The sequence below is a fragment of the Monodelphis domestica genome, chromosome 1, assembly GCF_027887165.1.
Source record: "Monodelphis domestica isolate mMonDom1 chromosome 1, mMonDom1.pri, whole genome shotgun sequence".
Lineage (NCBI taxonomy): Eukaryota > Metazoa > Chordata > Mammalia > Didelphimorphia > Didelphidae > Monodelphis > Monodelphis domestica.
In genome coordinates, this window is record NC_077227.1 from 648,809,673 (window position 1) to 648,835,461 (window position 25,789).

Consider the following 25,789-nt stretch of genomic DNA (forward strand, 5'->3'; position numbering starts at 1 on the left):
TTGGTGGTGAGTAAGTTCATATTAAAAAAGAGACTTTTAAAAAGAAAAAAAAATAATGTAGCTGGTAATTTTGGAAGGAACAGTTTCAAATCTGTGATGGGTTGAAATCCATGTCACATTTTAGCATTGAAAAATTTAAAAACCTACATAGGTAAGGTGGGTAAAGCTAGAACAAGATCCATGAGTTGTCAGAAAAAGTTGAAATAAAGGGATTGTAAAGTCATAGTGAAAGTAAGGAACAGGTTAGGCAGACTGAAGTAGCAGGAGAAATGGGAGGAAATTATAACCTTAAATAAAACAAAACTAGTAGTAAAAAGAAATCACTTTCAAATTATTAAAGCATTCTTCAAAAATTATTGGGTGTATTCGTTGTCCAAATGGTATAGGAAATATGACACAGGACTTTATTTAGATTGTTGTTTTATTAGATGACCATAATCAGTAAATTTTTGTGAAAAAATACAGCTTTCCCTAAAACTAGCCAAAAATTTCACACAGTATGACTAAACTATATGGTTTGATCCTAGCTCATCTTTAAGTACTTATTTTAATTTAATTTTTTATTTTTATTTTGAATATTTTTTTCATGGTTACATGATTCATGATCCCCATCCCAACCCTGCTTTCTCTTCACCACTCCCAAAGCTGACAAGCAGTTCCACTGAATTATACATGTAGCATTGTTCACAACCTATTTCCATGTTATTCATATTTGTAGTAGAGCAATTCTTTAACTAAAAACCCTAGTCATATCCCTCTTGCACTACATGGTCGTTTATATATTTTTCTAATGCATTTCTGGTTCCACAGTTCTTTCTCTAGATGTGGATGTCTTTCTCCAAATTCCTCTGGATTGTCCTGTATCATTGCATTGCAATTAGTAGAGAAGTCCATTACATTTACTTGTATCAGGCTCTGTGTACAATGTTCTCCGGGTTCTGATCCTTTCACTCAGCATCAGTTCCTGGAGGTTGTTCCATTTCCCATGGAATTCCTCCATTTCTTTATTCCTTTAAGTACAATAGTATTCCATCACCAACAGATACTTTTATTCAGCCATTCTCTAATCGATGGACACCCCTTCATTTTTCAGTTTTTCACCACCACAAAAAGCGCAGCTATAAATATTTTTGTATGGGTCTTTTTCCTTATTATCTCTTAGGGGTACAGACCTAGCAGTGGTATGGCTGGATCAAAGGGCAGGCATTCATTTAAAGTCTTTTGTACATAGTTTCAAATTGCCCTCCAGAATGGTTGGACCAGTTCACAATTCCACCAGCAAGTATATTTGTATCCCTGTTTTGCCACATCCCCTCCAACATTTATCACTTTCCTTTGTTGTCATATTGGCCAATCTCTAGCTCACCTTTAAAAGGAACTTTAATGTATATTTAATTTTTTTAATGTATATCCAAAATATTAAAGATATTTTAAAAGATCAGATTTCTATAGAGTTATTTCTTACATTTTATAATTTCAAGTGATACAGTTTTAATAAAACTTTGAACTAGTGAAATGATATTTAGTATAACTAATTCTTTTTCTCCCAAGGAACGTGATATGGATAGAAAAAAGATTGAAGAGCTAATGGAAGAAAATATGAGTTTGGAAATGGCACAGAAACAAAGTATGGATGAGTCATTACATCTTGGCTGGGAATTGGAACAGATATCAAGAACTAGTGAACTCTCAGAAGGTATACCAAAACATATTCAAACTTCTGTAGAAACATAGGAAATGTGTTTCCCCTCAGATAAGGTTGCTGAATTTCATATTTAGAAGGGAACTCAGTGACCATCTAGTGGAAACCATATATAGGGAAAAAATCTCTTTTACATCATATTTGATAAATAGCACCCTTATTGAAGACTTCTAGTGAGTGTGTACTTACAAAGAATAGCCCATTCTACTTGAAATTATTAGGAAGTTTATAATAAACTTAAATGTGTCTCTATTGTTTGTATTCCTGCCTTCTGATACAAGTGAAATAAGAGGTTTCTCTTCCATGAGTAATTCAGATACTTCATTTCAACAGTTATTTTATTTATTCTTTGCAGAATACTAGGTACAAACCATAAAACAGAAAAACATTTTAAGGTTTCAAAAGTGTTTCACATAGATTATCATTTCATTCCTATAGCAATTCTGGAGGTTAGTACTATAGTTATTATCCCCAAAATACTTTCAAATTCAGTATCTAACATACTCTCTTCACTGTGCCATATAATATCTAGTGACTAAGAAATTGAAGTTCCTAGAGAATTGAAACAATACACATCTCTTCTTTTTATTGGCTATAGAGTCTGATTCTCCTTCAATGTATCAGCTTCATGTTGGCCACAAGGTGTAGGGGAAGGGAAGAGGCATATTCAGAAATGAATGTGATGTTCAAAAAAAAAAAGGTAAAACTGTAACTAAAAAATACAAGTAAAAAGAAACTGAAAAGTGCAATAGCTTTGCCATATTTCTCAGCTAGTAATTGTCAGAGGTGGGATTTGAAACAAGACCTTTCCTCACTCCCAAGGCCAGGAGCATCCACTTTGCTCCCTTGTTTTGCTATACTTGAAGGAAAAAAAAAACTGTAAGAATTTGTTTTGTAATATTGTACATATTGGTAATCGTTTTTGTTTTTCTTTCCTTCTCACTGGGTGGGGAACAGTGAGGGAAACCAGAAAGGCCCTGATTTCATGTCATAAAAAAACCACAAATTGAAGGAATTGGTATTTATTTAGTCTAAAGAAATAAAGACTTGGTAAAGTCATGTTAGACATTTTTCTTTTTTTTTTAAAATGCTGTTTTCTGAATTCTCTCCTTCTCTATTCTCCACCCTCTTGTGACTCCCTGTTAGCTATTCTTCTTCCTTTGACATTTGCAAATTTTCTAAGTAAGCTATCAAATCCTTTATATCTAATTCTATGAATGATATTTTGAAGATATTCATTCACTAGATATTATATGGCACAGTGAAGAGAGTATGTTAGATACTGAATTTGAAAGTACTTTTGACTATATTCATCAGCTTCTGTTAGTTTATAAATAAAACATGGCTATGTATATACTTAAATATTTAATTATATGTATATCTATATACTTATTCATGCACACATACACATATGTTATAGAGAAAGCAGCTGATAGACATTAAGGACTCCCAGCTACAGAAATATTATGAAGGGACCACATATTTGAGCATAGACATGTCTAGCTTTTTAACCCAAGTTAACTGTTGAAAATGTAAGTATATGGTATAGTAAGACCTAATTTATTAGTAATGCATGTAATAAGAAACGAAAGGATTTTTTTATTAATTCATACTTATATTTTCCCAAAAAATACTAGGGAGAAAATCTAATTGACTGGAGGGTTGTAGTTGCTAATCATAAAAATAGTAGTTAGCAGTCATTTAAATCTTTTGTAATTGTGTTCATATAGCAAAAGTATTTTACCTTTTTTTGTAGTTATTTTAAAATGGAGTTTATATTTCTTCCTGCTTATGTTTTTGTATAGAAATGCTGATGATTTGTATGGGATTGTTTTATATAGTGTTTTTCATTCTTTCAATTAGTTTTTTAAAATCGATTCTCTAAGGTTTTCTAAGCCATCATCAGATCATCTGTAAAAAGTGATCATTTTGTTTCTTCCTTTCTTGTTTTTATTCTCTTGATTTCTTTTTCATGTCTTATTGCTAGTTGATGTTTCTAGCACTAAATTGAATAGAAATAGTGATGATGAACATGCTTGCTTTACCCCTGATCTTATTGGAAAAGCCTTCAGTTGAGTTTCATTACAGAGGATGTTGACTCTTTGGTTTTAGATGGATTTTATCTGGGTTTTTTTCACTATGATTTCTAGCGAGTTTTTTTTTTTAAACCCTTACCTTCCGTCTTGGAGTCAATACTGTGTATTGGCTCCAAGGCAGAAGAGTGGTAAGGTCTAGGCAATGGGGGTCAAGTGACTTGCCCAGGGTCACACAGCTGGGAAGTGTCTGAGGCCATATTTGAACCTAGGACCTCCCATCTCTAGGCCTGGCTCTCAACCCACTGAGCTACCCAGCTGCCCCCTCTAGTGAGTTTTTTTTTTTTAAAACAGGCTTTGTTATTTTTTCAAAAGGCTTTTCTGCATCTATTAATATAATGATAAAACATTTTTTGTTCTGTTTTTTTAATGTCAATTATATTTATATTTCCTGAAGTAAACCATAACTGCATTCCTGGTATAAAACCAACTTTGTCATAGTATGTAATTTTTGTTATATGTTTTTGTAGTCTCAATAATATTTTATGTTAAATTGATTGGGAATATTCATCTGTAGTTTTTCTCTATTGACTCTTCCTTGTATAGGTGTTGGCTATTTGCTATAATATGATAATTTTAAATATCATTTATGCGCTATTTTTAACTAATTGTCCTTTTGTTTAATAGAATTTACTTTTAAGTCCATTTGTTCGTATGTTGGCTTTTTCCCCTTTGTGGTTCACTTATGGCTTGTTCAAGTTATTTTTTCAAAGATTGTATATTTAAATTATTCATTTCTTGTTCTTTTAATTTAAACATTTGATATAACTGTAAGTTTTCATCCATTTTACTTAAATTGTCATTTTAGTAGCATATAATTAGATGAAATTGTTTTTAAGAATTTTTTATTTATTAGTTGATTATTCACCCTTTTCATTTTTAATATTAGAAATTTGGATTCCTTCGTTTTTAAAAATCAAGTTAGTGGGGGGTAGTTGGGTGACTTGGTGGATTGAAAACCAGGCCTTGAGATAGGAGGTCCTAAGTTCAAATATGGCCTAAGACACTTCCTAACTCTGTGACCCTGAGCAAGTCATTTAACTCCCATTGCCTAGCTCTTACCGCTCTTCGCCTTGGAATCATTACATAGTATTGATTCTAAGACTGGATTTAACGGTTTTTTGTTTTTTAATCAAGTTAGCTAAAAGTTTATTTCATTGTGCTTTTAAAACAAGTTACTACTTTTATTTAGATTATTTTCCCTTTCAATTTTGTTAATCTCATCTTTGGATTTTTTAAGATTTCTATTTAGATATTTAATTGAAGGAGATAATTTGTTGATTTTGCAGTTTTTTAATTGTATGTTTCAACTCATTGATCTGCCACTTCTCTCTTTAATTGATAAAAGAAGGTATGAGATAAATTTTTCTCTTTAGTACTGCTTTCATTGTATCCCAAAAATTTTAGTATTTTGTCTCATTGGTGTCATCTTTAGTGAAATTCTTGAATGTGTCTATAATTTGTTCTTGGACCCTCCCATTCCTTAGGGTTATGCTTTAAAACTTTAATTCATTTTTAATATATTGTAGCCCATAAAAGATGCATTTACTATTTTTGTTTTCCTTTGCCTTATTTATGTGTATTTTATGCCATAATATGTAATCAGTTTTTGTCAAGGTGCAATGCAAAGCTGAGAAATACATACACACACTCACCCAGTCTCATACATCCTTTTTATAACCCGTTATCTTCTGTTCAGTTCCTGTTTCCCTAGTGAAAAAAAAATATTTTTGTACTTAACTATGTTTGTATGTATTTGTCCCTACTTTGAACAGTTCAAATGAGAATGAAGTTTCTTTCCTATTCCCCCTACATACCTTCTTCTTGCATTTATGTGAGATAAATTTTCTCATTCTTCCTTTTCCCCTTATTTCTCTTGCTGCCTTACTCTTCTACCCTCTTTATACTTGTAAGATCATTGAGACATAATAGAACCATTCCTAGGCCCTCTTTGTAATAGACTTTCTATGTAACTCTGATGATGATAGAATTTTGACATAACTTCTGCCCATATCAGAATATAAGCAAGTTCTCCTTTAATACCTTATGGTTTCTCAGTCTTGTTTTTTTTTTTGCTTGACTAATATTCATATTTCAAAGTTTCTACTCAGTTCTGAGCTTTTATCATCAATACTTAGAAGTCTTTTATTTCATTAAAGCTCTACTTTTTCCTTCTATAAAATTTTACTCATTTTCCCTGAGTAAATTATTTTTGCTTATATATCTTTGTATCTTTTATCTTCTGAAATATCTTATTCTAGGCTCTCTGCTGCTTTAAAGTGATGACTGCTAAATTATGTGATTCTGATTGTGCCTCCTTAGTGTTTGAATTCTTCTCACTCTTTGCCGTACTTTTTCCTTTATTTGGGAAGCTCTGGATTTTGGATATAGTATTGTTGGAAATTTTCGGGTTTTTAGAAAGTGACTGGATTTTTTTATTCTAATAACTATAATAATTGATAACATTTATATAATGCTATGTTCCAGGCACTGTTAAGTACCTTATGATTATCATCTTATTTGACCCTCTCAACAGTCCTCTTCATTGTATTCTTGTTTTTCTCCATGTTAGTATTTTTATTTAGTTTATTTTTTTCCTGAGTCACATATCTTTTTTTAAAAAATATTTTATTTAGTCAATTTAGAACATTTTTCCTTGGTTACAAGAATCATATTCTTTCCCTCCCCTCTCCTCGCCCCTCCCATAGCCAATGCACAATTCCACTGGGTTTTACATGTATCCTTGATCAGAACCTATTTCCATGTTGTTGATGTTTGCACTAGGATGATCATTTAGAGTCTATATCCCCAATCATATATCCCTCGACCCATGTAATCAAACAGTTGTTTTTCTTCAGTGTTTCTACTCCCCCAATTTTTCCTCTGAATATGGATAGTGTTCTTTTTCATAAATCCCTCTGAGTTGTTCAGGATCACTGCATTGCCACTAATGGAGAAGTCCATTACACTCGATTGTACCATAGTGTATCGGTCTCTGTGTATAATGTTCTCCTGGTTCTGCTCCTTTCTCATTGGTTCCTGGAGGTTGTTCCAGTTCACATGGAATTCCTCCAGTTTATTATTCCTTTGAGCACAATAGTATTCCATCACCAACATATACCACAATTTGTTCAGCCATTCCCCAATTGAAGGGAATCCCCTCATTTTCCAATTTTTGGCCACCACAAAGAGTGCAGCTATGAATATTCTTGTACAAGTCTTTTTCCTTATTACCTTTTTGGGGTATAAACCCAGCAGTGCTATGACTGGATCAAAGGGCAGACAGTCTTTTATCGCCCTTTGGGCATAGTTCCAAATTGCCCTCCAGAATGGCTGGATTAATTCACAACTCCACTAGCAATGCATTAATGTCCCAACTTTACCACATCCCCTCCAGCATTTATTACTTTCCATTGCTGTCATGTTAGCCAGTCTGCTAGGTGTGAGGTGGTACCTCAGAGTTGTTTTGATTTGCATCTCTCTAATTATGAGAGATTTAGAACACTTTTTCATGTGCTTATTAATAGTTTTGATTTCTTTGGCTGAGAACTGCCTGTTCATGTTCCTTGACCATTTATCAATTGGAGAATGGCTTGATTTTTTTGTACAATTGGTTTAGCTCTTTGTAAATTTGAGTAATTAGACCTTTGTCAGAGGTTTTTGTTATGAAGATTTTTTCCCAATTTGTTGCTTCCCTTCTAATTTTGGTTGCATTGGTTTTATTTGTACAAAACCTTTTTAATTTAATGTAATCAAAATTATTTATTGTACATTTTGTGATTTTTTTCCCTAACTCTTAATTGGTCTTAAAATCTTTCCTTTCCTAAAGATCTGACAAGTATACTATTCTGTATTCATCTAATTTACTTATAGTTTCCTTCTTTATATTCAAGTCATTCTCCCATTCTGAGTTTATCTTGGTGTAGGGTGTGAGATGTTGATCCAAACCTTATCTCTCCCATACTGTCTTCCAATTTTCCCAGCAGTTTTTATCAAATAGTGGATTTTTGTCTCAAAAGCTGGGATCTTGGGGTTTATCATAGACTGTCTTGCTGAGGTTACTTATCCCAAGTCTATTCCACTGATCTGAGTCACATATCTTTATTATGAGATTTTGTCATTTATTTCATTAAGATAGCCTATTTTGCCTCTAATTTAAAGGAGTGTTTAGCATGAATTACTAATATCCTTCAAGATACAAAGATTCTTATTCGTGGAATATTCTTTGACTCCTGTCTGGTACTCATTCTCAGTTCTTTCTTAGTTTCATAAAATGCTTCATCCTCTGGGCTCTCAGTCAGACCCTAACCCCAGTGTCAAAAGATCTATTTCTCTGTCTCCCCATTCTAATTTGACTTAGGAAATAATGACTCGCTATGATTTTTTTCTCCTGAGATTGCCTTATCAGGACTCTCTAATGTATTTTCTATGCCTTCAGCCCCAGCAGATATTTATTAAGGACTTATTACAAATCCACCAAAACAAATTCATTGAAAAGGTGAAGTTTTTATTACTCCATTAGATAGCATAATCATTTAATTTGGTCCCTGTGAGATTTGAAAATCTAGAATTTTACTTTTCCTAGTTTTGAAAGATTCAAACTCTTTTTACCATCATTGAAAAATATTTAAAGTATGCTTTAGAACTATTTGAAATACTATTTCTGGACTGTTGCTTAATGAGAGACTATTATAGGAGACACTGGAAAAAACAGATTTCATAGAGCCAATATATTGTATTGGGATCCACTTTGAATTCTTTAAATCTTGCATTGTGAAGATGTTAATTTTGGTGCTTTGTATACTCATGTCACCATTTAAAATGTAGAGTAGATTTCTTTTAAATATTGCCTATATCTTTCTCAAAACATCATTGGATACTGTTGCCCAGTTCTTTCCCTTCATTATATTTCCATTATGATTTTTTTTGAGAGAGGATTTCACATGTGTTGTCTTGCTTGATCCTTGCAATAGGAAAATTGGATAGATAAGGAAATAGATATTCCTGCATTCCAATTTTTTAAGATAAGGAAAGGAAGGCCCATCAAGATTGACTCATGCTATCTCCCAGATCTCTTGATTTTTGCCATTTCTATTAGATTGCACATCAATATCATCATGTAAAAAACACAGAACCTATATTTCCTGGATTTTTTTATCTTTATCTTCTATATTAATATTCATCAAATTAGATACAAATTAGTAACCCTTGGGGTAAGTGATTCAGTGATATTTATCTAATAATAAAGAGATACAGAGAGATAGCCAGATAGATACACATACATACCCCTACTAATGTCATATTTTTAAATTTTATAGCGCCACAGAAATCTCTGGGCCATGAGGTGAATGAATTAACATCAAGTAGATTATTGAAATTAGAAATGGAAAATCAGAGTTTGGTGAAGACCATAGAAGAGCTTCGAAATGCTGTGGATTCTGTAGAAAGCAGTAATTCCAAAATTCTGAAAATTGAAAAAGAAAACCAAAGACTTAGTAAGAAGGTAATTTGTATATTTACATATACACATAAATGAATGTACTACTGTGATAGTAACAGAACCAATACTTTTTAATCCTTTTATGTAACTTGAATTTTAATTAGATTCGAGTTAGGCAGAAATTTCCCAATACCAAAATATTTAATCAAATAATGATTACAAGATTTGAAATTTAATATTGTATTCAAGTATAGTATGTATTTGACATTCTCAATTTTGAAGCCACTTAGAATTTTTAACAGTATTTCATTGTAGTCTGGTCTGCATTATGGGTCATATGTTCTGAAATAGCCTTGAAGTTTGTTTAATTAAATACATCTTAAAGAATTATTATTAACTTGAACATTTAAACTTAATTGTTAACTTGGGTCCATTTCCCAATTTTGGGGGAGGCAGGGTTTATCCTTTTAGTAAGAAACAACAGATGTTACTTGATTTTATAAATGCTATGCATAGATTTCTATTTATAGTTGAATTGGATTAGTTGTTTTTTTTTTAATTTGGGACTATACTTTAAAATTTGTTTTTATATTGTTGGATTAGATTTGTCTTTTGAAAAGCCTGTTGCCTTTGGAGTTTAATAAACTTTCATTATCAGTGTTACTAAGAGTGAAATGAGAGACCCAAACTACTTTAAGAATTAAATTTTAAATTTGTTCTTTTTAAACCACTAACTGGAGGCATTTAAATAACTTAAAATCTGTTGAAAAATACAAACTACGCAAACTACCAATGTTTTTTAATATGTTCAATGACAACTGGCATATAATTAGAAAAATTACTTCTCTAAATCTATAATATACTATGTTATAACAGACCAAAACCAAGCTTAAGCATTTCCTAGAATTGCATCTAAATCTCTTTCCCTTCTTTTCCAACATTTCCTCCTTTCTCCTTTTTTCTTTTTCTTTTTCTCACTTCATTCTTCTTTTTCTATCATTGTTTTTAAAAATCTTACCTTCTATCTTGGAATTAATACTGAGTATTGCTTTAAAGGAAGAAGAGCCATAAGGGCTGGCTGTGGGGGTTAAATGACTTGCCTGGAGTCATATGCGTAGTCAGCTTCTAGGCCAAATTTCAGCCCAGGACCTCCCATCTCTACTCCTGCTTCTTGATCCTCTGAGCCACTTAGCCACCCCCTCATATTTCACTTTCAATACTCTTCCCCATTTCTTTCCAATCCTTCCCCATTTTTCTTTCTCCCTTACCTCCTTCTTATCATTCTATTTTTACTTCTTGGCATGTAAACATTTCTTGGCTCTGGCAAATCACTTCAAGCCAAGAAGGCAAGACAATTTTTTCATCTTTGATAACAACTACTTGCATCAGATAGTCTATAACTACCATACATTTAGCTTGGATTTTCCTATTGTGCTTAGGACTACATCTTTAACCATGAAGAGTTTTTGAAGATAACCATTTATGAATGTTATTAATAGAATCTCTGTACTTCAATTTTAAATATTTACTTTTGTGTTAAAATTAAATGTTGTCTTTTGTCATATTTTAGAAACTATAAAAATATTAAATATTCACTTATGGGTTTTTCTCCTAGTTGGAATGTCTTGAGAATGAAATTATTCAAGAAAAGCAAAGTCTTCAAAATTGTCAAAATCTGAGCAAGGATCTAATGAAGGAGAAAGCGCAGTTGGAAAAGACCATTGAAACACTTCGTGAAAATTCAGAAAGACAGGTCTATCAATTTTCCAGTATTTAAGTAGTCTTTTTTTCTTTTTTTGAAAACCCTTAACTTCTGTCTTGGAACCAATACAGCTAGGAAGTATCTGAGGCCAAATTTGAACCTAGGACCTCCCATCTCTATGCCTGCTTCTCAATCTACTAAGCCACCTAGCTGCCCCCCAGTATTTAAGTAGTCTTAAGTATTTTTTTGTTTCCTTACAAAAAGTGTCTTTAAACATATATAAGCCAATTATTCATAAACCATTAAAATAAATTTATTTACAGTGATAGATTTTTAAAGTAAAATTTTAGAAGTATGAGGATAGTTTTTATGTTATATGAATGTACTTTTATAGAATACATTAATTCTTCAAACAATGAAATGAAAAAAATCCTAGAAATCATCTAGTCCAGAAGCGAATAACCTTTTTTTTTTTCCCTTCTGACAAAGAGTTGCTTTTAACTTCTTAGAGCATTTGGTACAAAGTCTAGTTGTGGACAAAATACAAAGGGTCAGACAAAATGTAGACAGATGTGGTGGTAGGTATCAATTTAGAATTCTGTTGAGATTTAGAAATGATTGGTAGATGCTGATCTATAGGGTGGGTACCTACTGTAGGCTAACCTCCCTATTTTGTAAATGAAGCTGAAGTCTACCAAGGTTTGTTGGATTGCCTGAGGTCACATAGCTAATTAATGGCAAAGCTAAGATAGAACTCTTAACGCCCCTTCTAATAAACTCTGTTGCACTCTGTTGCAAATAAATTTCTTTCTTAAATAACAGATATTCCTTTTTAAATTCTTTTTCAAAGAGAAAAAATTTTTTGTAAGTAAATTACTCATAAATACATCTTCATGTAAATCTATATTTTCTATATATTCTCTCTCTATATAAATCTATATATGTAAATCTATAAAGCTATACATATAGTGAGGTCTATCATGTTAATATTTGTCTAATCTTTATAATATATAACAGATATGAAAATCTCAAAAAACACTAAATATGATTTCCAGAGGAGGAGCCAAGATGGAGGAGTAACCAGAGCAGCTCCATATCACCACAAGAATCCTCTCTGACCAAGAGAAGGGAGGATAAGGGTGGTGATGGGCAATGCTTAAACTTTACTCTCATCATAACTGGCTCAGAGAGGGAAAAACAAAGTATACTCAGTGGGGTATAGAATTCTGTCATCCCACAGAGAAGTCGAAGAGGAATAAGACAGGGGCAGAGGGAGGTAATTGGAGGAAGGGGAATGTATGTGGGGGGTGACAAAAAGCAAAATGCTGGTGAGAATGAACAGAGAAAGGGAATAGAGCAGGATCTAAGGGGGATACTATGATAGAGGGCAATATGATAGAGTAATCATAATGTTGAGTGTGAATGGGATGAACTCACCCATAAAATGGAAATGGATAGAAGAGTGGATTAAAAAAGCAGAATCCTACTATATGTTGCTTACAAAAAACATTATATTTGAGACAGAGTGACACATACATTAAAGGTAAAAGGCTGGAGAAGAATTTATTATGCATCATCTAAAGTAAAAAAAGCAGGAGTAGCAATCATAATACCAGACAAAGCTAAAGTAGAAATTGATCTAATTAAAAGAGGTAAGGAAGGAAATTACATTTTGCTAAAAAGTACTATAAACAATGAAGTAATATCATTACTAAATATTTATGCACCATGGGATAGCATCTAGATTTCTAAATCTAAATTAAAGGAACTTAAGGAGAAAATAGATAGTAAGATCATACTAGTAGGGGATCTCAACCTTCTTCTTTCAGAACTAGATAAATTAAACCAAAAAATAATAAAGAAGAAGTAATGGAAGCGAATGAAATGTTAGAAAACTTAGAGCTAATAGATATCTGGAGAAAACTGAACAGAGATAAAAAGGAATATACCTCCTCAGCAGTACATGGTATACATACAAAGATTGACCATGTACTAAGGCATAGAAATATTAATAATAAATGTAACCTTTTCAGATTATAATGTGATAAAAATTATAATTAACAAGGGTCCATGAAAAGGCCAATTTAAAATTACTTGGAATCTAATTCTTCAAAACTGGTGGGTCAAAAAAGAAATCATAGAAACAATTATGGACTTCATTAAAGAGAATGATAGCGAGGAGACAACATATCAAAATCCATGAGATACAACCAAAGCAGTATTCAAAGGAAAACTCTGAGTGCCTATATTGATAAAATAGATAGGGAAGAGATCAATAAATTGGACTTGCAACTTAAAGATTAGAAAAAGAACAAATTTAAAATCCCCAGGTAAAAAAAAAATTAAAGGAGAAATTAATAAAATTGAAAGTAAAAGGACTATTCAACAAATAAATAAGACTAGGAGCTGGTACTTTGAAAAAGCAAATAAAATTAGGCACTGGTTAATCTAATTAAAAAAACAGTATGTCTTCCATATTCTCTTACATTCTAAGCTCTAACTTTAAGGACAAAGACCAATTTTTATAAATCTCTAGTATTCTATGCATATACTCTCAAATAATAGATTAAATAAATCAAGGCATAATTGGATCTTACATGTACCACTTCACCTTATTATTTTAATTCAGGATTTTAATTAATTCTTAATTGACATTGTACTGACAATTTTTTTTTCCAAATTAGATTAAAATACTGGAACAAGAGAATGAGCATTTGAATCAAACTGTAGCATCCTTAAGGCAGCGATCACAAATAAGTGCTGAAGCAAGGGTAAAAGACATTGAGAAAGAAAATAAAATCCTACATGAATCTATTAAAGAAACAAGCAGCAAGTTAAACAAGATTGAATTTGAAAAGCGACAAATTAAAAAGGAATTGGAACATTACAAAGAAAGAGGAGAAAGAGCAGAAGAACTTGAGAATGAGTTGCATCATCTTGAAAAGGAAAACGAATCATTACAAAAAAAGATAACTAATTTGAAAATTACCTGTGAGAAAATTGAGACCTTAGAGCTAGAAAATTCTGAGCTGGAAGTAGAAAACAGAAAGTTGAAGAAGACATTAGATAGCTTAAAAAACCTTACTTTTCAACTGGAATCCTTGGAGAAAGAAAATTCTCAACTAGATGAAGAAAACTTAGAATTAAGGAGGACAGTGGAATCTTTGAAATGTGCTAGCATGAAAATGGCTCAACTACAGTTAGAAAATAAAGAATTAGAAAGTGAGAAAGAGCAACTTAAAAAGACCTTAGAACTCATGAAAGCTTCTTTCAAGAAAACGGAACGTTTAGAAGTTAGCTACCAGGGTTTAGATACTGAAAACCAAAGACTGCAGAAAGCTCTAGAGAATAGCAATAAAAAAATTCAGCAGTTAGAAAGTGAACTACAAGAATTAGAAACTGAAAACCAAACATTACAGAAAAATCTAGAAGAGTTAAAAATATCCAGTAAACGGTTAGAACAATTGGAAAAAGAAAACAAGCTACTAGAGCAGGAGACTTCTCAACTAGAAAAAGATAAGAAACAGCTAGAGAAGGAGAATAAAAGACTCCGACAACAGGCTGAAGTTAAAGATGTCACGCTGGAAGAAAATAACATTAAAATTGGAAATCTTGAAAAAGAAAACAGAAGTCTTTTCAAAGAAACAAGTGTATTTAAAGAATCCTGTATTCGTTTGAAAGAGTTGGAGAAAGAAAACAAAGAACTTGTGAAAAGAGCAACTATTGACAAAAAAACTCTTATTACTTTACGTGAGGTGATTCTTTTCAGTTCTTAGTTGCAAATATAAGCTAAAATTCAGCTGTATATGTGAGTTTATATTCCTTAAACTTTCATATATGTAAGCTTTCAACTTATTATATTGATTAATCTGTAAGTCTAAATTCATAGAATTTACTGGCAAGCTTGCCTAACTTGCTTGCTTTAATATTTTTTTTTAAACTAAAAAATTTTTTCATTAAATAGTAAATAAAAATTTTAATGAACTTTTTATAACTACCTGAACCTCAGTTCAGAACCTTCATGTAAAAATGTGTGACCTTAATTTTTAGATTATACCAAAGAGGAAACAATATTTACTTTTGCAACTTAGTAAATTAATAAATCTATCAATACATCAAATACCACGAAAGTGGTTAAATCTATTTTAGGTTTTCTTTATTGGTGCTTTCTTTTGGAGCCTTCTTGTTAGAAAAGAACTGAGACATATTATTAGCCTCTTATTCTTTGCCAACTCCTCTATAGAGTATGGAATTTTTAAAGGTAGTCCTTTGGTGGGCTTTCTTACTATGCTCAAAGCAACAAGATTCTTAAGAGCTTTTCTATGACTTTTGGATCCTCTCTTCTACTACCCTCAAAGGTATTCCATAATCTCTTCCCAGAGATTAATTTAAACCCTGGGAATTTCTGCCACATTATTGAATAGTGAATGAGTATCCTTGTGATCATTTTCAAACCTGAATTATGTGTACAAATCTTATTTGTGCTTTAATGTTGGTTTTAACATTGAGAGAAAATTAGATGTATTTCCAAAAGAGAAGTAAAAAGGAATTACTTAGGATTTTCTACGTAAATTTAACACTATTATTCTTTCTAATTTAGTACATAGTAGGTGTAAGAAATAGGCCTTTAAGACATCCTTTTTTCTTTTGAGCATTTTTAGATATCTTCATTGAGAGATGTTGTTTTTTATTGCTTAGAAATCTTATATACTTGCTACTTGCATTATTTTTACATTTCTTTTTTAATAAGGATTTGGTGAGTGAAAAATTGAAGACTCAACAAATGAATAATGATCTAGAAAAACTTACCCATGAACTTGAAAAGATAGGGTTAAATAAAGAACGTCTCTTGAGTGATGAACAAAGTACTGATGATAGGTGAGTCATATTGAGAAAAAAGTTACATTTAACATCTTTACCAAAAATACAATAAAATATCCATTTTCCTTTTACCAAAACTTTTTTGGGTGGGGGGGAGTATATTTTTCCTGAGAATAGGAAGCATAGAATAATGCAATATTTAGATCTAGAAGTTTCCATAGAGATGATCTAGTCCCTACCCACTTAATTTACAAATGAGGAAACAAAAGTCAGCTGACTAGAAGTGCGGTCTCCTTACTTCTCATAAAGTGTACTTCCTGTACAACACATTGCCTGATATATACATTAAAGAATACAAAACTGTCTTTATTCTTTACTTTTCTCTTCTTTCCATGGCAAAAAGTTTCATACATATACCAAAAATTTCTCTTGTTTAAAAAAAGATCAAATTAAGTTGGCTAAGTAAAATATTTTTATAAGCTACACATGCAAAGTACAATTGCTAGTAAATAGTCTTGTGTAAATAAATATTCATGGGATGAATTGAGGTTTGATCGGCAAAATTTTGCTTTTGTCATTGTGAGACTATATTGCTCTTTCAGATTACTCATTTATGATATTTTTTAAGATAGGCTTTAGTAGCAAAATGAAGTGAATGAAAGCAATAATCTGGATATTTCCAAACTATTTCTGCACTAATTATTTAACTTTTTTAGATAAGACTTTTTCTCCCTTGTTTAAGTAATTGGCAGTAGATCCTAGCAAATAACTATTTGCTGTTTCATACTATTTACAAAATCCTTTCTTTTTATTACTTTATTTTTAAAATGAAATTTCCTTTTATTATGAACTTAATTATCAACAAACAGAAACAAAATCTGAGGAACTATGCTAGCTTATTGTGGGATATATTATTAAACAAGGTACAGGCCTTTTTATTCAATGGATTTTAATCTAGTAGTATTAATGCTATGAAAATTGTACAAGTGGTAAAATATATGCAGATGAAGTGAGCATTACACATAACCTCAAGAGTTTTTGTACACAGCATTAGTATTAGTAGTTTCACGGTAACCGAGAATGACGATTGTCGTTGTGCGCTTTGCACAAAAACACTTGTGCGTGAAGGAGATTTAAGTGGAAAAGTCTATGCACAGAGACAGTCCCACTCTCGGCGTTGGAAGCCTGGGTCCAGTGGCACAAAAAATCGTTACACCTGGAGACTTCCTCAGTTGCATTGGATGGCCGTGTTGTCTTTTGTGCTCCAACACGCCCTAAGCATTCCACTATGAAGATAGTATTTAAGAAAGTGTTGGTGTACTAATTAAACTAGTCTCTATGCTGTGGTTGAGAGGTTTTTTTGGTGTTACTAGAGTGGTACCAGGGCCATGTTCTCACATTAGTCTGAATATTTTCTTTTACCTTCTGTTTTAGAATTGATACCAATTATCAGTTCTACTGCAGAAAAGCCATGAGGACTAGGCAATTAAGGTTCAGTTTCTTTTCCCAGGATCCCACAGCTAGGAAGTGTAGGAGAGTAGATTTGAATCCAGGACTCTTGTATATAGACCTGGCTCCCTGTCCACTGAGCCACCTACCTGCCCTCAAGTCTGAGCATTTTCACTTTTATGTCTTCTGTGGAGCATGAATGAATGTGCCCTCTGCTTTGTTTGTGTGGATCCTTGATAATGTGGCTGTGCTACCCCAGAGTCAGTGTAGATCACCTTAAGAAAGAAACAGTAACACTGAGCTCTGACTTAAGATCTCTATAAACTGTCTTGAGTGAGTTGAACTTCTTCCTCAGTCATTGGGAGAATCATGCTCTGCCACAAAGACTGAATCATAACTAGTTAAAAAGAGAGCCTAAATGTTAAAGTACTTATAAAACAGAATATGAATATATTGTAGTAGCATGCCTACTGCTTCTTACTTGTTTGGTACATGCATTATATTAAAATTAAACAATAATTTATTAAATACCTATTGTGTATGTAGGGCAAAAATAAAAATATTTGTCCTTTTGTAAATTACCGTCACAGTTATTACCACATTTCTTTTTTTCTTTTGACTTTGCTCTTACTAGCTAAAAAAGAAGGATGTGATGAGAATTTTGTCTTAGGTAGAATAAAGGTTTCTCAAAATCAGCATGAGAGTAAAAACCATGAACTATAATTTTGCATTTTCACGTTCTTACCTCAAGCCCAATGTCAATTTAAAGGGAGTTAGTGTATTTTGAAAGACTAATAACTGAGCTGATAGTTAAAAGGACTTGGTTCTTCTGTTATGAATAGCAGGTACAAGCTTTTGGAGTCAAAATTAGAGTCTACACTAAAGAAATCCCTGGAAATAAAGGAAGAAAAAATTGCTGCTTTGGAAGCTCGATTAGAAGAATCAACTAATTTTAACCAGCAACTACGCCAAGAACTTAAAACAGTAAGTACAGCATTTACATTTATTTAGATTTAGGACATTTTATATATTAAATTAAAGAAAGAAGACAACAATCTAAATTGTCTTTTTCTGAAGCCGAAAAGAGATCTTAAAGTATTTTTAAAATATTTTAATTAATATTGACTTAACTGAAAGCTGTTAAAGTTGAATCAGAACATCTTGAATGGTTTTTTAACAATGAGACATTTACTATTTCTAGTATTTTTGTGACAAACTATATACAAAACATACATAGATTTGAATATGAGAGATTTAGATTGGAGTAAAATTTCATTCTTTTCAAGAATAACTTAATCTTTATTTGTTCATATAAACAAGATATTGGAATTAATACTGTTTGTGGAAAAGGAACAAAATCTTTAGGCTTTATATAAAACATAGTAGGCAAAATCTCACAATCAAGAAAAAGAAATGCCACAATTTTGGAAGGTAAAGAAGCTAGTAAGGTAAATAAGCTTTAAGAATATATGTAGAAGATAGGAGGTTACTATTGATGAAAACATGTGTGTTCAAAGGAAAATATCAATAGAGAAGAAGCAAAGAATGAATTTTCTTTTAACTTAAAAACTCCTTTTAGGATGTACACATTCATTACCTTTTGTATACAAATATGATTTGGCTCCTGAAGCATAAAAATAATTTTAAATCAAATAAAGTTAGGAGACAGGATTTTCAATTACTATAACATAGAGATACCAAAAGGGGAAGGAAATTAAGTCAGCTCTTGGGACTCTTAATGTTAAAAAACAGTTAAATTTTTTCATACTTGATTCACTGTAAGTCTTCAAATACATTGAGAAACTCTTAATAAGTATTTTCTGGGGAAATAAATTTTAAAATCTCTATTCTTAAATTACTGGGGCTTCAGAATAATTGCTATTCTTTTTTTTTTTAACCCTTACCTTCCGTCAATACTGTGTATTGGCTTCAAGGCAGAAGAGTGGTAAGGGCTAGGCAATGGGGGTCAAGTCACTTGCCTAGGGTCACACAGCTGGGAAGTGTCTGAGGCCAGATTTGAACCTAGGACCTCCTGTCTCTAGGTCTGACTCTCAATCCACTGAGCTACCCAGTTGCCCCCAATAATTGCTATTCTAAGGAAAATATAAAATGATGAAAATGACAAACCTAACCAAATGAATAGTATTCTTATCGTGCCTCTTTCTATTAAAATCTTTATTTTGCTCTAGGATTCAATTCATGTGCCACCTCTTCCATGAAAGCTTCCTTGATCCCTCCAAACTGATAGTATTTTATCCTTTTTTAGATTTTCCAAGAGAGTATTTTCTCTTTCCTTAGATTTTCCAAGAGCATTCTTAGTCTCTCATATACTCCTCTTATGCTCTACCTTTTTTACATTACATTTTTCACCAGTGAAATGTAAGCTTCTTGAGGCCAGGGACTATGTCATCTTTTAACTTTGTATCGCTAATACATTACATGCTGTATTGCCACAAAGTAGACACTTAAATATGCTTTTAATTTCTTTACTGTAGATTTGTACAGTTGTAAAACCCCTCTGTTGGGAACAAAATCATGGAATAGGTGGGCAGATAGTTTGCCAAAATGTAACAAAATTTAAAAAAGTTAAAAACCACACATATGAACCAAAAGTTAAATTTTGTTTTGACAATTTCTTAAAATAAGACACCAATGAAGTTTGCTACATTTATTGATGCTTCTTTCCACTTAAACATTAAAAGGCTGTTTTGGAGTTATTAATTGGCCTAAGTTCAATATTATTATGTTTCAGGTAATAGGGAAGCTCAAAGAGAGGGAGAGAGACAAGGGACTGACCAGTTGGGGGAGCAGTCAGAATATATACAATGCGTATCAATTAAGTTTACCATCTTGTATAAGTGTGAGATAAATTTTGAACATGTTGAATTTAAGATGTCTATGGGCTAAGTTTGAGATATCCAGTAGGCATTTGGAGATGCGAGTCTGGAGGTAATAGGAAAGGTTAAAGTTGATTCATCCATCTCTACAAGCAATTGTTTTATATTTCTCTTCCCTTTTGTAGCTAAATATCTTCAGAAAGCTGTTTGCAATAGCTGGCCCCACTTCATTTTCTAGTTAACTCTTTATGGTCTTTCAACTTCACCAATCGAAACTACTCTCTCCAATGTTAAGATTGACATACTTGCCAAATCTATTGGCTTTTTCTCAATATTCATCCTTCTTAACCCCATCTTCTTAAGCCTTCTTAAGCCATCCCTATTTATTTTTCTTGATATTCTAATTATTTCCTTGGGATTCAGTTATTATCTCTATGCTGATGAATCTCAAATTTACTTGTCCAGTCCTAACCCCTCTGGTGACCTCTGGCCTTATATTTCCAACTACTTTTTGGACATCTTTAACTAGATGTCCAGTAGACACCCTAAATATGTCAAAAATCAAACTCATTATCTGTCCCCAAAATATTTACCCCCCTTACAAATTCCAGTGGTTCCCTGTCCCCTTTGAGATCAACTACAAAAATCTTTTTTTTTTTAATTTAAAATCCTTTATAACCTCATCCCTTCCCCCCACTTTTCCAGCCTTATATTTTACAGCCTTATCACATGTATTTTGTGTTCCAGTGACTTGTTTCCTTGTTCCTGGTTCTATGCACTGTATTTTTTTCTTTCATTTTTTTTTAAACCCTTACCTTCTCTCTTAGAATCAGCACTTAAGTATTGGCTCCAAAGCAGAAGAGTGATAAGGGCTAGGCAATTGGGATTTAGTGATTTGCCCAGGGTCACAAAAGCTAGGAAGTATCTGAGGCCACATTTAAACCTGGGATCTCCCATCTCTAGAGTTGGCTCTTTATGCACTGAGCTGCCTAGCTGCTTGCCTCCATGCATTTTTCCTGGCTGTCCACAGTATATCAGTGGTTTCATTATAATTGTTTTTATATGTATATCTTTTACTATTAAAAAATTTAATTTATTGGGCAAGCAAAAGAATAGTACATAAGAATAGTATTCATAGAATATAAATTTTTAAAAGTGATTTTGAGAACAGGGAAGTTTTTGGTTTTGGTTTTGTATTACCATTGCATAGCACAATATATCATTTTGAATCAAAGTAAGGAAAATAACTTTTAAAATGGATAAAATTAATTTTTTTCCATTTTTAACATATTTTGGTTATATTTTAGGTGAAAAAGAATTATGAAGCTCTTAAACAACGGCAAGAGGAAGAAAGAATGCTGCAGAATTCTCCTCCACGATCTGGTGATGATACTAAATGGGAAAGAGAAAGTCAAGAGACAACTAGAGAGCTTTTGAAGGTTAAAGACAGGTTAATTGAGGTGGAAAGGAATGTAAGTTTATTAGGGTTTATTGAATTAAGGTATTTGAAAGTAAATATTTCTTAAAATATAAAGCATGAAGTTTATCTAATTGTATTTTACTACTTCATTTTTAAAATATCTATTGTAAATACAACTAAATAATCTTAATATTCTTAAGAATTTACTTCAACAAAACCTTTTGAAACTCAGAACAGCAAAGTGAATGATATACTTGATAACTATAGTTGTCATTTTTTTATATTAACTTTTCTCCCAAATCACTCAACATCTTTACAAAAATAATGTCATTAAACATCAGAAAAAGCCCTATTGTAACTGGGAATATGGGCACAATTTATGAATTTAGCCCAAGAACCTATCAAGCAAAGTTTAAGAGAAGCTCATGACCAGGTTGAACACAAGGTGATGAATTTTTTAGCCACCACAATTCTGAGATCATCTACTACTAAGCCAGAGAAATTATATCATTGTCAGCAGAGGGAGTGCCAAAATTACATAATCTTAAGAGCTGAAAGGGAATTTAGAATCTTTTCTCACCTATATCTGAACAGGATAAAACTTTATGTTGGATGAATAGAATAGGAACCAAGGTGAGATCTAAAATTTAGGCTCAAAAACCAACTTTACAAATACAAGATAGGGGGGCAGGGGGAACATAGTAGAGAACAGGAGTACATTTTAGTGGACTTCTTAGATTGCCTCTGAAAGCCCTTTCCAACCTGGCTTCAACCATTTTCTGACTTACTATACATTATTTCTTTTCACAAAATAGTTCAGGTTTTGATATGGCAATGAATGATGATGTAATTGTAAGCTGCGGTAACGAAAGAGGAGAAAGCCTAGTTTCCAGGGAAAAGGCAGTGGATAGTTCTACTATACTCTGTCATGATTAGATAACGTCTGGAGTATTGGCACAACTCTTAGTACCACATTTTAAGAAGCACTTTGATAAACTAGTGATTATCCAGAAGAGGGCAATTAGGATGGTGAAGTACTTGCCATATCAGGAAAAATTGATGGAACTGATATTTAGCCTGAAGAAGAAATGGATTTGGAAGGGGTAATGCCTCTGGTATCATTTTGTTTGCCCCCTGAGGACATATCTAGAAACAGTGAGTAGAAGTTTAAAAAATAGACAATGTAGGTATAACATGAATATTCTTAGTCAAATATGTTATATTGTGTTTCCCAAAAAACACAAAAGTCCTTCATGAAAAGGATTGCCTCTAGATATAGTGGGTTTCCCATCCTTGGAGATTTTCAAGCAAAGATTGCATGTCTACTTGTCATTTCTGAATTAAAAGGTATTTTGTAGAATTTATTTTTCTGGTATGGAAGATTAACCTGCAATATTGGATTCAATTAAATAGCATGTAAAAGTATTTTGCTAAATGAAAATCGAATCATCCTTGCAATAGATGTGGTGCATAAGGTGCTATATATTTTAATTATTTGTTCTCTCCTTGCCTTGATTGTATAGTGAAACCACTCCCTACCACATCCTTCATTCTCCCTTTGGATGTAGGCATAGCCATCCTTCCATTTAGTGGCACCTAAATTGTTTATGCCTTAGGTTTCATTCGTAGGGGGAAATGTCAGTACATAGACCGACACTAGTCATCATGGGATGACATTAGTCATTAGCAGTTAAACTAATATTTGTAGAAAATTTGGGAGCAATGTGATGCTGACAGCTTCTACCTCTTTTCTGCCATTTCATCAAGATTGCTTTGAAGCAGAAGTTGCAGAAGGCAGAGAATATCTTGTATTTTTATGTATTTAATGTCACCATGACAAAAGTATTCATTACTCACAAATATTACATATCCATGTTTAAGAACTCTAAAATTCCTTTATCTGATCACAGTCTTTTGTCATTCCACTTCTATATCTGTTTGTAACTTCCAAAAAAACCCGTTTTCCATCTTTACTATGAGCTCCAATCCCTCAGTTCTTTCCCAGGTCATCATTGTTATCCTTTGGTGAACCATTTCAAAGTTATCCTGTCTAAGATCTTGACCTCAAAACCCAGGTTTTGGATTATGTCCACCATCCTACCATGCCTTTGCTCCTACTCACATGTTACTGAATGAAGTTGGAGAAAGTCATGAATGACAGGTCCACACAAATTTCTGGTATATAACTGGGCCCTCATTATGTAAGACAATCTAATTCATACCTTTCTAATAGATTGCTATTCCACTTAACACAGCAATTTTTTTTCCAAATCCTTTCCTTCCTCCTCAGAACTCCCATGACTTTTCTTCCCCAACCCTCTCATCTAAGAAACTTGCCTCTTATTTCGCTGAAAAAAACTGAAATCAGTTACCAAGAACTTCCTCTTCTTCCCTCATCTCACATCACTTCTGCTGCTATCTTCAAGTTTATTTGCCTGTGTATGGGCTACTTCCCTAATGTCTACAGACATGCCTTGGTCTTTCTCATCCTCAAAAAAAAATCTCTCTTGTTCTATCTATTCCTGCTGTCATCCTTTATCTCTCCTTTCTTTTGTGATTAAAATCTTTCAGAAAGTTGTTTATGATTATGAGCCTCCAGATCTTTTCCCCTATACTCCCCACTCCCTTTTTATCTCCTCCACCCCTTCCCTTTATAGTCTGGATTCTGATCTCATCATTCTCCATTATCTCACTTGATCTCATCAGCTCCCATGATTTCTAGTTATTGTCCCTATGCAGTTAACTCTCAGCTGCTTGTCCAGCTCCAGTCTCTCTGGTGACTTCCAGTCTCACATCACTAGTTGCCTATTGAACATCTTGAACTGCATGCCCTGTTGACCTCTGAAATGCAACATGTTCAAATCTGAACACCTCCCCTTCTCCTGTTGTAGAGGGTACCATCATCCTCCCAGACCCTCAGGCTGGACACCTTACTCTTTCACCCTGGACTCCTTACTCTTTCAACCCTAATCTAATGATTTGTTAACTCCTATCATTTCTATTTTTTAAACTTCTTTTCTCTTCTGATACTGCCTCTGTCCTGGTGCCAGCCCTTATCACTCTTAGACTATTGCAGTAGCCTACTGATTGGTATCCCTGCTGCAGTCTCTCTCTACTTTAATATATTCACCACTTAGTTGCCAGAGGGATTTTGCTTAAGTTGAGGCCTAACCATTGTAGCACTCTCCCCATTCATTAAACTCCAGTGACTCCTTGTGCCTCCAGTATCAAATATAAAATCTTCTCATTTTTAAAACTCCTTATCTTTCAAGTTCTTTTATGTCTTATTTCTCTCTAAGTACTTTGGCTTCCTTGTTCCTCAATGCTTCATCTCTAACTCCTGGCTTCCTCCAGGTCTCTTAGCTAAAGTCCTACCTTCTGCAAGAACTCTTTCCTAGCCCTTCTTAACCTTAGTGCTTCTCCTTTGAGACTATATGCAGTCTATACTGTACATAACTTGTTTGTACATAGTTTGTATATTAAATTGTCTGCTCCTTGATGGCAGAATGTCTTTCTTTGTATTCCTAAATGCTTCATTAATTTCATATGAAAAGTGAGGATAAAACCTTAATCAGGCTTTACCTATTTTACAAGTTTATATATAATGAGATTGAAAGTATGTTAAATGCTTTGTCATTGTGAAGACTGCAAAAACCTGTCATTATTGGAATTGCCTTTTCTTGAATTTCCAAAGAAGTTGTAAGTTTAATAAGGCAGTGTGATATAGTGAATACAGAGTTCTGGGCTGGGAATCAGGAAGAAGCATCTTGGTTCATTTTCCACCTCTGGCACTATTAAATATTAAATGTAATTCAGGCAATTTCCTAAGATTTTTTTCTACTAAGTCATAGATTGCAGTCTACTGGTAGACTGCTGGTTCCCCAGGCTGACAAAATTATAGACAATTTCTTTTGAATTTTAAAATACTTACCAAGAAATCCTTATCTAATCTGTAATTATTTTGATACTTTTGATATTTATTCAGCAAATAGATCATAGGTTTTAGATGGTGTTTTAAAATTGATGTTGTTTCTTTTCTAAGAATGCTACCCTGCAAGCAGAGAAACAAGCATTGAAAACTCAGTTGAAGCAACTTGAGACACAGAACAATAATCTACAGGCTCAGATTCTTGTACTTCAGCGGCAGACTATTAATTTACAAGAACAAAATACTACCCTTCAGACTCAGAATGCCAAGCTTCAGGTAATTTTCATGTTACATTTTTGGTGGGAGAATTTTTATCAAAAGTAGAAATTCTTTTATGAATGGAAAACTTTGCTATCAATAACCCTTTAAGTCAAATAATTTATACTGATTCTTGTAA

At 32.8% G+C, this 25,789-nt stretch overlaps 1 protein-coding gene across 12 annotated transcripts in view; it reads left to right on the forward strand.

The window, feature by feature from the left end:
* CCDC88A (coiled-coil domain containing 88A) overlaps positions 1 to 25,789 on the forward strand; it is a 179,504-nt gene that overhangs the window by 105,990 nt on the left and 47,725 nt on the right. For 10 of the 12 annotated variants that reach the window (XM_056814003.1, XM_056813995.1, XM_056813999.1 and 7 more), the window contains 8 exons: positions 1,552 to 1,696; positions 9,114 to 9,298; positions 10,851 to 10,988; positions 13,622 to 14,692; positions 15,688 to 15,815; positions 18,050 to 18,191; positions 21,352 to 21,516; positions 25,507 to 25,668. In XM_056814003.1, the coding sequence (XP_056669981.1) occupies positions 1,552 to 1,696; positions 9,114 to 9,298; positions 10,851 to 10,988; positions 13,622 to 14,692; positions 15,688 to 15,815; positions 18,050 to 18,191; positions 21,352 to 21,516; positions 25,507 to 25,668 (2,136 nt within the window). The remainder of the gene's footprint in view (positions 1 to 1,551; positions 1,697 to 9,113; positions 9,299 to 10,850; positions 10,989 to 13,621; positions 14,693 to 15,687; positions 15,816 to 18,049; positions 18,192 to 21,351; positions 21,517 to 25,506; positions 25,669 to 25,789) is intronic. The other 2 variants (XM_056814004.1, XM_056813996.1) reach the window with 1 other exon arrangement.